The following is a 13550-nucleotide window of genomic DNA, read 5'->3' as shown; positions in this document are numbered from 1 at the left end:
ATATCTGGCACAAGGAAAGTGGTTGTGGTAGTGGCAGGTTAGTCATCTCAGTTCCAGGACATCATTGCAGAATTTCCTCAGGGGAGTGTCCTATGCTCAACCATCTTCAGTTACTTCATCAATGATTTTCTCTCCATTATAATGTCAGAAGTAGGAATATTGATTGATAATTGCAATTGTTCAGCATCATTTGCAAATCCTCAGATCTGAAGCTCTCTAAGCTCCAAATGCAGCAAGATCTGGACATTATTCGGGTTTGGACTGACTAGTGGCAAGTGATTTCCAAGCTACACAAATGTCAAGCAATGACCACCTCCAAAAAGAGAGAATCTAACCATTGCCCCTCGTCATTTAATGGCATTACCATCACTAGATCTACCATTAGCGACATCCTGGGGGTTACGATTGACCAGAAACTGAATTGGACCAGCATTCAAGAAACTTGACTCTACCCAGAACAAAGCAGCTTGTTGGTTTGGCACCACATCCTCAAACATCCACACCCTCCACCACTAGCATCAGTAGGGTACCTTCTACAAGATGCACTGCAGAAATTCACCAAGGTTCTTTAGATGGCACCTTCCAAACCTACAGCTACTACCATCAAGAAGGACAACAGCAGCACATGCATGAGAACACTACCATATGTGCATTCCAATGCAAATTCCCTTCCAAGCCACTCACCATCCTGACTTGGAAATATGCTGCTGTTCCTTCAGTGTCATTGGATCAAAATCCTGGATCTCCCTCCTTAACCCATTGTCAGTGCACCTACACCCATGGATTGCACCGGTTCAAGAAGGCCTTCTCAAAGGCAACTAAAGATATGTTGTAAATGCTGGTCTAGCCAGTGACACTCACGTCCCATGAGAAAATGCCTATTGCTGAGGGTATTGAAGCCCCAATATACTGCATTGTGGTTTAGTGCCAAGCCAAGGGATGAATTACTACCCACCATTTTGAGCAGAGATCAAGCAGATGCAAGGTGATTCCTGAAAAGGAGGGATCAAGACCAGTAGACCACTGGCTGACTCACACCTTTGAATGGTATAACTTTAGAAGTGATTCAGCCTATCATGCTGGTGCTTGGTTCACTTAGGAGTAGAAGTCAGATTGTAGTTGGGTTACATATACTTTCCTCATGCCAATGCCTCAGCCAATAAGAATTGACTTGCAACCAATCAGTCCTCTTTTATTCTGTAGTATACATTGTCAGGATTGGTTGAAATTTGGCATTCTTGTACTTGTCCTGATGTGTGCATAATGAAAAGCTTCGGCAACACGTTCTTTCTTTTTATCAATATAAAAGTAACAATATCATGTTTGGAACACAGTAACGTGGAATATTTTCTATAAAAGGTAGAAAGGGATGAAATTTTCAATTGTATCAATGCACAAATCAGAACATCACTAACTACTCACCAGTAACAACCAATAATGTTCGAGCTATGCCCGTGCCCGAGTTGCTGATAGCGACACAATCATAAAAACCTTCATCAGCTCCAGAAACACTCGGGATTTCCCATGCAGTATTCACTGAGTCTCTGAAAAGACAAAATTTCAGCAGTAAGGTAATGAGAAACAAAGTCATAAAGCAGAACAACACAATGGTCCCACTGAAGGATCAAATTAGAAATACCATTTGGTTAAGGGTTCACGCAATGTGAAGGAAGCGTCTGCTCCTTCAACTGGTGTTATACTGCAGTATTGGGTTTCTGCCACTAGAGGTTCTCAATAAGCTATTTCAACTGGCACTCATTCCATCGTCACAAAACCTATCTTGTTGCGGTAATTCAGTTCCTCCAGGTTTCAAGGTTGTATCTTTGTTATAAAGCCTAAGAAAATGCAATGTTGCAACTAGTTGTCCCACTTTGTGTTATGTGGCTACTGAAGAACCTACTTACAAAAGAAGACTGTTCCCACAGTTATTAGGGGCGATACGGTTTAGAAAGAAAAAGCCTTGTTAAAGATACTGAACCTAGCTGGGCACTGCTCAGCACCATTCAACTATCTGTCACCAATCTTCTGCCTACTCAGATCAAAGTCAAACACTAGAAGATGTCACACAATCTCTGCAATATCCAATTGTGGCCTCTTGAACATCTTCTATTTCCATCATTACACCACTGGCAGTTTTCCTTAGGCTTCCTGACTGCAAGTTCTGAAAGTCCTTCCATAAAACTTCCCACCTCTCCGCTACTTCCTCAATCCTTTAGGGCCTCCCTAAAGCCTACCTCCTCGTCACAATGGCCCAATGTGGAAAGCTGCTAGCTCCGTTTATTCACATTGAAACTCCTCATCACAATGGCCCAATCTAAAAACAATCCAAAACTTCATCCATCTCTGGGTCTTTGATAAATACAGATAAGCAAAGATTTCAATCACCTCTACCTCTGGCTCAACTGGTAACTTTCAGGGTAGGAAGATCCTAACTCTGTTCCACGTGAACAAATCTGAATTAGGTCAGTGACAGAGCATCTACAGTGACCCATCACTCACAGGATGGTTAGGGAATATAGGTTAGACCACACAGTAGTGCATACAGTCCTGATCACCAGGCTCTGAGGCTCAGAAAGAAGTGGGGGAAGTCAGACACAGCTATACTGATAGAAGACTCAATTGTGAGGGGGACACACAGGAGAGTCTGTGACCGCAGAAGAGACGCCAGGATGGTGTTTTGCCTCCCGGGTGCCAGGGTAAAAGGATGTCTCTGAGCGGTTGCAGAACATTCTGAAGGAGAGTCATCACAGCATAATTCTGGGAGACATAGCCACAGTCATTACAACTGTACAGGAGACCTCCACAGGACACCCTCCGTGAGACAGTGAAGGGCAATGAAACAGGGGGTGGCTGAGATTCATCACAGTGGAATTGTGGGAGACATCCCCACAGTCATCACAACTGTACAGCATGTTGGAGAGAATCTGGTGTCAAGGTGTGGTTAAACCTGAAATGCTACATTGGTGTTTCCCACCCTCCCTCCTCCTCTGACCAAAAAAGGGGCTCTGTGAGGAAGTCAACCGGCAAGGTAAAGGTGTACAAGGGAGCAGCCATTAAGGGAGTGGGTCAGTGTTAGATCAGAAGTGCTGAGGCCTTTGCTTGAGAGGTTTTGACGTGAGGAGGCTGAGCAGGGGTACAAGTAAGAGTATGTTAGGACTCTTCAACTGTACTTTCTTTCTATCTAGACTGAAGTCAATGGGAATGGCAGTTAGGGCAGTGGCATGCTCCTCTTGCAGGATGTGGGAGATCGGGGAGACTTCCTGTGTCCCTGGTGGCTACACCTGTGAGAAGTGCACCCAGCTGCAGCTCTTGACAGACCACATTAGGGAACTGGAGCTAGAGCTGGGTGCACTCAGGATCATTGGGGTGCAGAAAACATCGTTGATAAGAGCTATAGTGAAGTAGTCACTCCTAAGGTGCAGGCTGCAGGTAGCTGAATGACCACCAGAAGGGATAAAGGGAGTAGGCAGATAGTGCAGGGTTCCCCTGTGGCCATTCCCCTTAATAACAGGTATACCACTTTGGATACTGTTGGGGGGGGGGGGGGTCACCTTTCAGGGCTAGCAGCAGCAGTTAGGTCAGTGGCACTGTGACTCAGGCTCTGAGGCTCGGAAAGAAGTGGGGGAAGTCAGACACAGCTATACTGATAGAAGACTCAATTGTGAGGGGGACATACAGAAGAGTCTGTGACCACAGAAGAGACGCCAGGATGGTGTTTTGCCTCCCGGGTGCCAGGGTCAAGGATGCCTTTGAGCGGTTGCAGAACATTCTGAAGGAGGAAGGTGAACAGCCAGAGGTCATTGTGCAGATTGGTACAAACTACATAGATAGACAAAGGAATGGGGTGATGTGAAATGAGTACAGGGAGTTAGGTAAGAATTTAAAAAGCAGGACCTCAAGGGTAGTGATCTCCGGATTACCCCCAGTGCCACACGCCAGTGAGGATAGAAAGATAAGCCAGATGAATGAGAGGTTGAGGAGCTGGTGTAGGGGCTCGGGTTTTCAGTTCTTGAATCATTGGGATCTCTTCTGGGGTAGAGGTGACCTGTACAAGAGGGATGGGTTGTACTTGAACCAGAGGGAGTCCAATATCCTCACGAGGAGATTTGTTAGTGTTACCGGAGAGGATTTAAACTAGTTTGGCAGGGGGGGTGGGACTCTGAATAAGAGAGGTGCCATCAATAAGTCAGGGGAAAATCAGGATAGCCATGGGCACAGCAAAGGGAGGGAAAAATATTCTGGTTTAAAGTGAATTTATTTCACACATGAGGCCTGACTTGTAAGGCAGGTGAGCTCAGAGCATGGATTGGCTCTGGGGTCTGGGATATTATGGCGATAACTGAAACATGGCTGAGAGAAGAGCAGGACTGGCAACTCACTGTTTCAGGATACAGAAGCTACAGGTGTGACAGAAGTACAAGTAAGCAAGGAAGGGAAGTTGCCCTTTTGAAAAGGGGGGACATAACAACAGTGCTTAGAGAGGATCTTCTTAAGGGGTCATCAAATGAGGCCATATGGATAGGACTTAGAAACAAGAAGGGGATGATCACTCTGTTGGGAGTGTATTATACACCCCCAAATAGCCAGTGGGTACCAGAGAAGCAGATGTGTAGAGAGATTGCAGATATCTATAGGAATAATAGAGTACCTTTGGTTGGACATTATAATTTCACCCGTATTGACTGGGCCACCCAGAGTGTAAAAGGCCTGGATGGGGTGGAGTTTGTCAAATGTGTCCAAGAAAGTTTTTCTAAATCAGTATGGAGACGGCCCTACTCAGGAGGGTGCAACACTGGACCTTCTCTTAGGAAACGAGGTTGAGCAAGTGACTATAATGTCAGTCGGAGAGCACTTTGGGTCCAGGTGACCATAACTCTCTTAGTTTTAACACAGTTACGGAAAAAAGATAGGACAGATCCACAAGTCAAGGTGCTAAACTGGAGCAGGGCCAATTCTGGGGCCATTAGACAGGATCTAGCAGAGGTTGATTGGGTCAGTCTGTTTGAAGGAAAAGGAAAGACTGGCAAACGGGAGGCCTTTAAAGGTGTGATATCAAGAGTCCAGGGACAGTATGTCCCTGTCAGGGTGAAGGCAAAAACTGGCAGGTTTAGGGATCCCTGGCTTACAAGAGATATTGAGGCTCTGGTCAGGAAAAAGAAGAAGGCATCCATTGGGTTTAAGCTATCCGGCTCACGTGAATCCCTAGATGACCATAAAAAGTGTAAGAGCACACTCAAGAGGGAAAGCAGAACAGCAAAAAGAGGGTATGAGATTGATCTGGCAGATAAGGTTAAATATAATCCCAAGAGATTTTATAGCTATACTAAGAGTAAGAGGGTGGCTAGGGAGAAACTAAGTCCCCTTACAGATCAGCATGGCCATCTATGTGTGGAGCCACAGGAGATGAGGATAGAATTATGGATGCTAAGGAAATAAGGGAAACAAGTGGGGATGTTTTGGACCGCATGCACATTACCAGTGAGGAAGTATTGCAGCCTTAAAGCGCATTAAGGTGAATAAATCCCCTGGGCCTGATCAAGTCTATCCTCAGATGTTGTGGGAGGCTAGGGAAGAAATTGCAGAGACCCTTGCAGAGATTTTTTTACTTCATCTTTAGCCACTGTTGAAGTTCTGGAAGACTGGAAGGTGGCTAATGTTGTTCCATTGTTTACGAAAGGTAGCAAAGACAAGCAAGGGAACTACAGACCAGTGAGCCCGACATCAGTGGTAGGCAAGTTACTGGCGAGAATACTGACGGACAGGATCAACCAACATTTGGCTAGTCAAGGTTCTGATTAGGGATAGTCAGCATGGAATTTCATAGAATCATAGAATCGCTACAGTGTGGAAAATGGCCATTCAGCCCAACAAGTCCACACCGCCACACCGAAGAGCATCCCACCCTGACTCATTCCCCTACCCCTGCATTTCCCCATGTCTAAACATCCCTGAACACTACGGGCAATTTAGCATGACCAATCCACCTACCCTGCACATCTTTGGACTGTGGGAGAAAACCAGAGCACCCAGAGGAAAGCCACGCAGACACGGGGAGAATGTGCAAGCTCCACACAGACAGTCAACCGAGGGTGGAACTGAACTGGGTCCCTGACGCTGTGAGGCAGCAGTGCTAACCAATGAGTTACCGTGTCGCCCTAATTTATGCACAGGAAGTCATGTCTGACAAATCTTGTAGTGTTTTTTGAAGTGGTAACCAAGGGGATGTATCAGGATAAGACAGTAGATGTTGTCAAATGGACTTTAGTAAGACCTTTGACAAGGTCCCGCATGGCAGACTAGTCATGAAAGTTAGGTCACATGGGATCCAGGGAAAGCTAGCTAATTGGGTTCCAAATTGACTCAATGGTAGAAAGCAGAGGGTGATAGTTGAAGGTTGTTTCTTGGACTGTAGGCCTGTGACTAGTGGTATGCCATTTATTTAGATAAATGACCTGGATGTGAACGTACGGGCATGATTAGTAAGTTCAAAGATGATACAAAATTAGGAGGTATCGTTAATAGCAAAGAAGGTTATCAAAAATTACAGAGGGATCTTGATCGGATGGGGAAGTGGGCTGAGGATTGGCGAATGCAATTCAATCCAGGTAACCGTGAGGTGTTGCATTTTGGTAACAGTCAACGGTAAGGTCCTGAGGAGTGTTGTGGAACAGAGGGACCTAGGAATACTAGTACATAGTTTGTTGAAAGCGGCGTTACAGGTGGGCAGGGCAATGAAGAAGGCATTTAGCTGCAGGCCTTCGTCAGTCGAGGCATTGAGTGTAGGGGTTGGGATGTTATTGTCACAGTTGTATAAGTCAGTTGGTAACGCTGTACCTGGAGTATTGTATACAGTTTTGGTCGCCCTGTTATAGCAAAGACATAGTTAAACTGGAAAGTGTGCAGAGAAGAATTACAAGGATGTTGCCAGGAAGAGTAGGCCTGAGTAATAGTGAGAGGTTCGCCAGGATAGGACTTTCTTGGAACTTAGGAGAATGAGGGGTGACCTTATTGAGCTGTTTAAAATCATGAGGGGCATAGATAGAATGAATACATACAGTCTTTTTCCCAGGGATTGGGAATTGAAAACTAGAGGGCATAGATTTAAGATGAGAGGAGATAGATTTAAGAAGGACCTGAGGGGCAACTTCTTCATTCAGAGAGTAGTGTGTATATGGAATGGGCTGCCAGAGAAAGTGGTTGAGACAGGTACAATGGCAACATGTAAAAAAAACATTTGGATAGGTATATGGATGAGAAGGGTTTAGAGGGATATAGACCCAATACTGGCAATTGGAACTAGCTGAACGGACAGCATGGACCAGTTTGGGCCAAAGGGCCTGTTTCCATGCTGTATTACTCTATAACTCTATGGCTCTATAAAAAATGGATGCAGAGGCACTGGCGAAGGTGCAAAGAAGATTGACAAAGATGGTACCAGAAATGGAGAAATGTACATATCGGGAAAGAACTGACAGCCTGGTTTTTCTTCTCTCTTGAAAAAAAGACTGAAAAATGACTTAACAGTGACCTTTGAAATATTGAAGGTTTTGATCAAGTTCATACAGAAAGAATCATTGTTCTTGCAGGGAAGGGTGTAAGTAGAGATCATAGACATAAGATAGCACTAAGAAATCCAGTACAAGATTCAGAGAAAACTTCTATACCTAGAGAGTAGTGAAAATGTGGAGTTCACTACAACAGGGAGAGATATTGCTGCAATTAAGAGAAAGCATGATACGTTTTTGAGGAAGGAGTTACAATGGTAGATTTACATGAGAAAACATGATAAGAAGCTTGAGTGGACCCTAAATAGTGACATGTGTTGTTTGGATAAAAGGCCTGATTCTCTACTCAATATGAGCAATCAGTGTCCCTACTTCTCAGAAATATCCAGTGTTTCTTGCAAAGAAGGATATGTGATGATATTAAATGAGGGCATCCAAAGAAGTGCTGCAGTGAAGACCCTACAGCCAAATAGCCTTCTAGCATTCACCACTTAGATTCAGATAAGTGGATGTGGAATGTTAGCTCCATGTGGGGCAAAAGAGAAACATAAATACAATTAATGGTTGACTCCGACTGTCAGCAACTCCATATTCTTTTCACACGTACTCACAGAAACAGGCGGTCTGACTTAATTCTGGTGCCATTTCTGAAGATTCTCAGCGTGAATGGAATCAGACTCTTCACGGAGCACCGAATCGATGCGGGCTGCATGTAGTAACAGTGAGTTTGACTGGGCATGCTCACTACAGGAGGTCCTAAAACAGACACACAAACATTTTAACATAGCAATATTACTGGAATACCCATTCAGAGGCTCAGACTGATGTTCCAAAGATGGGAATTCAATTCTAAAAGCAAAGGAATTTAAATTGATTTAATAAATAAATCCAGAATTAAAAGCCAGTCATTACTAATGATCAAGAATTAGCACATTATTGTTAAAATCTCATCTGGTTCACTCATACCCTTCACCAAAGAGGAAATCTGCCACCCGTATCCTGTCTGGCCTACATGTGACTCCAAACCCAGAGGAAAGTAATTTACTCTTAATTGCCATTTGAAGTGGCCCAACAAGCCTCTTAGCAGCTCACTACCACTTCTCAAAGGCAAATAAGGATGGACAAGAAATGGTGGTCTTGTTAATGATACGTAACCCATAAACAAATTTTAAAAACTTTTAATAGAAATGTTACATTTTTCAAGTTTTTCCTGCATCTCCATGCTGCTTCCCCCGACAACCCACTCCATCACACCCAACCATCTGGGTAACCTCAAACATATATTTGGCATTTTCTCCCTACAACTTGAAGTGGTACCACTTATTAGGAAGCTATTCCAGAGTTCACACTCCCTGTAACACCTCACCCCAGTGGTCATTATTTCCCTACAAAGACAAAAAGATGGTGACAAAATGGAAATATCACCTGACTACTAACCCTGAAATTTAAACCAAAACTGTGAGAACGTGGGATCAAATCCTACCACAGCAGCTGTTGGTATTTAAATTCAATCAATACATCTGGAATACAAAGCTAGTCTCAGACACAATATTCCTTCTAAGTTGTGTGGCTGCGTTCGTGTGCAGCTGCTCAGATGTTTAAGCACAGCAATCACAGATGTTAGCTGCCACACGGGCCTTAGAAGCCTGTGTAGCCAATAAGAAAATTAGAGCGAACATTGGTCAGTAATGATGACCACGTAAAGTCCCATAAATTTCATTAATATTCTTTATGGAAATATGCCATCCTTGCCTGGTCGGGCATATGTGGATTCCACACACATCATACTTCGACCAATGGCAATTAGGGATAGGCAATAAATGGTGGCAGTGTCAGCCATACCCCATTAAAAAAACTCAATTAGCCCAATTCTCCATCTTGGAGTTCAACAGTCATGGGCTTTATATAACTGATCTATCCTTTGGGATGAAAAAGATCCTATAATTCAAAAACAGTGGGAGGACTGTCTAAGTATCCTGGCCAATATTTATCCACCAACTTATGTCACTATAAAATCAGTGGTCATTTTCAAACCATTGCTTGTGGGAGCTAGTTGTGCACAAATTGACTACTGTATTCCCCTCATTACAATATTGACAATGCTTCCAAAAGGTACTAATCAACTGTAAAGTGTTTTCAGATGTCCTGATGTCATGCAAGACACTACACAATGCAATTAATTATCTCACCAGGGACCAGATTTGTGTAGGAGACACTGGATAGACGTTGAAAACGATAACCTTCACTATCGTATCCTGTCACTTTCAGAAAGAAGTTCTCGTTAGGTGGCATGAATTCTGGAACTTTCCACATGGTGTTTGTGTTGTGGCTGGAATGAGGCCTAATGGGCAGATTCAACAAGGTCTCTCCAGAAGTACTGAGGAGCTCCAATTGGTCAAGCTGCCCTGGAGGATGCAGGCCAGAGCAGTTCAACAATACATGGGTGGGGATTCCTGGAATGGAAGAGAACACAGTAATTTCCTTGAGAATAAGAGTTAGGGGTGTTATAAAGAATGAATCTACAAAATGTAAGAAATACTTAGATACAAATAGTTCTAATACTAGAACATATGCAATGTCATTAAGAGATTTAACTGATGATAAATACTTCTTGATGGAACCTTAACAATCCATCAGCAAAATGAGATGTCAGAAGAAATTATTATTTTATCATTGTTAATAGACTTTAAGGTGGTTGGTGACGCAGAAGCTGAGACATATCTTTTCCAAATGGAGAAAGTTAAATTACTTGTTCAGTGTTACAGTTGTCATCGTCAGAGTACCTGCTGTCTCCTATTTATATATATTCGAAGACAATTAATACTCACCGACTGTTTCTACTAACCTTAATAATGTCATTAACAAATCTTCACAATGTGATTCACAAAACATTATCAATCATAACTTGAGTATCCCTCTTAATATATTGTGATACGATTTGATGTCAAATTTTGCTAGATAATGTTCTTGTGAACTGTCCTGAGTTGCAATGCGACAGGTTTAATTAGTATCCTCATTGTAAAAGATCCCCTGGAAAGAAGTTTTGAGTCCCATATTAAGTTTGAAGATGATATCATTCTTAGCACACTTGGGGATTGTTTTTTAACCAAACGATACTCAGTTGCAAAATTGTATCTAATTGTGGTTAACAGTTGCCAAAGAGGATAAAGGTGCAAAAAATTATGCTGACAACTTAAGACTGCCATTTGGGCTCACAGTATGAAACACTTGTGCATACTCGAAGCTGCATATATTAATAAACAGGAAAGTTTCATTCTTTGCAGTCAGAAAAAAGAACACCTGAACACATTGTGTTTGTTACAATGTAACAAAATAGTTGACAGTGTGCTCTGGTTCATCCTCTGAGCAATGATACAACCAATTACAGTCAACTTGCCTAGCTTGGCAGTTAACTGTCAGTTAGGTGGTGCTGTACCAATGGGAGCACTTTTTACCAATCAGAGTCCACATGCCAGCAAATAGCACTATCTTTTCAAACAGCAGAAAATGTTCTACTTTACATTCATATTCATGTGAATATGCTAATGAGTGCAAGATGAAAGTTTAGACAAAATGTGTATATCTTCAAAAATCTTAAACTCAAAATCAATTACATAGGAATGAAGTGAGAGTTGGCTACGGTAGCTTAGTGAAATAGACTAAAAAGTGTGGCAGTAAATAAACAGTGTGAAACATGTAAAGAAATAATTTTACAAAAGTACAATTCTTTAAAAACATTTAACTCAACATGAAAAATCCATCTGCGGCTCACTAGGAAAGTTAAGGAATTTTTTAAGTTCAGGATTGTATTCAATTGGGAAAGAAAAGGCTTATATTGTTGCAAAGAATAGTCGTGAAACTGAAGTTTGGGAGTATTTTACATATTAATAAGAGGCAACCAATAAATTGATAAGAGAGGGGGGGGAACACATTGAGAAAGTAAACTAGCCAGGAATATAAAAACAGATTTAAGACCCTTTACAAAGATAACAATAACTAAAGTAAACATGGTCCTTTAGAAGCAGAAACTGGGTTGAGGTAGAATATCAACCATGATCATATTGGATGGTGCAGCAAGCTCAAGGAGCCAAATGGTCTGCTCCTGTCCCTTCAGCTGCTATATACTGTGGACATTTTAAAGAAGACACATGGCAAAATGAATTGATTAACTCTAACAACAAAAAAAGAGCTAGAGAACTATCTAGCTGAGATTGGTTTGGGAGTAGTTTTGGGGGTGTGAGTTGTTATAGGGAACGTTACAGTCTGAGATATTAAGAAAACACCAGAATATGCACTGGATCCTCTAGTACTGAAAATGGAGGGTTGTAATCTCTGGATGTAAAACAGCCAATTCCAGTAATGGAGGTATCAAGATAGTACTTGGGTTTTGTTTAAATTCCTCTTTGGGATTCCACAGTATTTTTGCAGAACTTTTCCTTGGGATTGAATGATTGGAAGGCTTTTTATTAATTAATTAAATTACTTGTTTGGAAAATGAAATTGATTTTCAGTTTCCACTTTCTCGTTCTGCACTCAGATTCCCAGGTTTATTTTGGATATCAGCTACAAACAGAAACCCATCACAGTATTTGAAAGTCTCATATCTAAACTAATGAGAAACCCACAAGGGGAAATTTCTGTTTGTTTGACATTGCCAAACTACTCTCTTCCTGTGAGGACATGTACCACTTTGCCTTGAGGCTCAGAACGAGCAGAGCTGAAGAATGAGATTCTACAGTTGTGGAGAAGGCCACAATAGGAATGTAACCAACTACACCATTCATTGTATCAGTTCAGTGGACTAGTGATAAGCTTCCCATTGTTTATCCAGCGAGGATCTTGGGACATTGGGTTAACTAATTATTTGGAACCAAGACTTCAGCAACAACCTTCTTCCCTGAGTTCTTAATAAGGAGCAATGCTGGTTGATCAGAACAGTCCTACACCTAGTTACCTGCACAGATCATGCTCAACCATTCCAACATGACACCTTCATTTCAAAGAGCATTTGCCCCATTTCACAATCAGATAGACATTCACCAGTTGGTAAGACATGCTCCTTCCCTTCGATTTTGAACGTTCACTGTATTATTTTTCAGATAAAGAAACAGGGGCAGCAGTTGAAAGCTCTAACAAGCAATTCTGTATTTTGAAAGTTCATGTTGGCAAATTTTGGCAGATATTTTGTTTAACCAATTGATTAGAGGCTTACATTTTGGGTGAGTTTTCTGCAGCTGAAGGTACATTTGCAACTTCCCACCTTTCTTAACGAAAAGTTCAACCTGAAATATGAATGTATTGCATTCTTCAGATGCTGACTGACCTATTGTGAATTTCCTACACATTCCATTTCTATTTTGTGTTCCCAGAAAGAAAATGCTGAAGATTTCTCCCCCATCTCCACCATATATCCACACTCAGCACATGTGCTGATGTACAAATCATATCTACTGCAGTTACACCAATGAGATGTTGATTCTGCACAAACATTTAAAATAAAAACACATAGGCAATTGGTCTTCAATGCTTTTCAAGAAATTCTGGATGTTAAAAGAACAAAGAAATCTCCAGAGGGAATTAAATAGTCACAATTAATCCTCATCTTCACACAAAGCAAACCAATGTGCCATTCCCATTCTGCAATCTGTGTCATTCTGTGACACAAACTATATCACTGTCCCCTCATTGTCTCTGGTTCAAAATTCTGGAAATGGCTTCCTAGTACCACCCAGACTGCAGCTGTTCAACAAGGTGGCTCACAAACACTTTCCGTTGAGTAATTAGAGATGGGCAGACCAAATTTGAAAAACTGAATTTAATGACTACCTAAATAGCAATGTTCCAACAGAATAACATTCCTGAACAGAGGACACATGAATTTAATCAGGGTGCACGAAAAATTGACACTTCTTAAGGGAGTGGTTTTCTACAGTGCTTCAACAATGTAGTCTAAACAGTCTCAGCACTTGTACTTTCTACAGGCCTGACATTTAACGTATCAGATGAAATGTTTTATCCTGCTACTTGTTTAGTAATTGTAATGTT

General features: G+C 42.0%; 1 protein-coding gene across 1 annotated transcript in view; it reads right to left on the bottom strand.

Annotated features, from left to right (window-relative positions):
* The window catches only part of LOC109918284 (hemicentin-1-like), a 417033-nt gene that overhangs the window by 289791 nt on the left and 113692 nt on the right, over positions 1-13550 (bottom strand). Inside the window, exons 8-10 of the mRNA XM_048613389.1 lie at positions 9695-9958; positions 8117-8261; positions 1423-1544 (exon numbers count right to left, since the gene is read on the bottom strand). Coding sequence (XP_048469346.1) covers positions 1423-1544; positions 8117-8261; positions 9695-9958 — 531 coding nt within the window. The remainder of the gene's footprint in view (positions 1-1422; positions 1545-8116; positions 8262-9694; positions 9959-13550) is intronic.

The sequence above is a fragment of the Rhincodon typus genome, chromosome 28, assembly GCF_021869965.1.
Source record: "Rhincodon typus isolate 14 chromosome 28, sRhiTyp1.1, whole genome shotgun sequence".
NCBI lineage: Eukaryota > Metazoa > Chordata > Chondrichthyes > Orectolobiformes > Rhincodontidae > Rhincodon > Rhincodon typus.
Note: the sequence above shows the minus strand (reverse complement) of the source record. Positions and strands in the feature narration are given on the sequence as shown.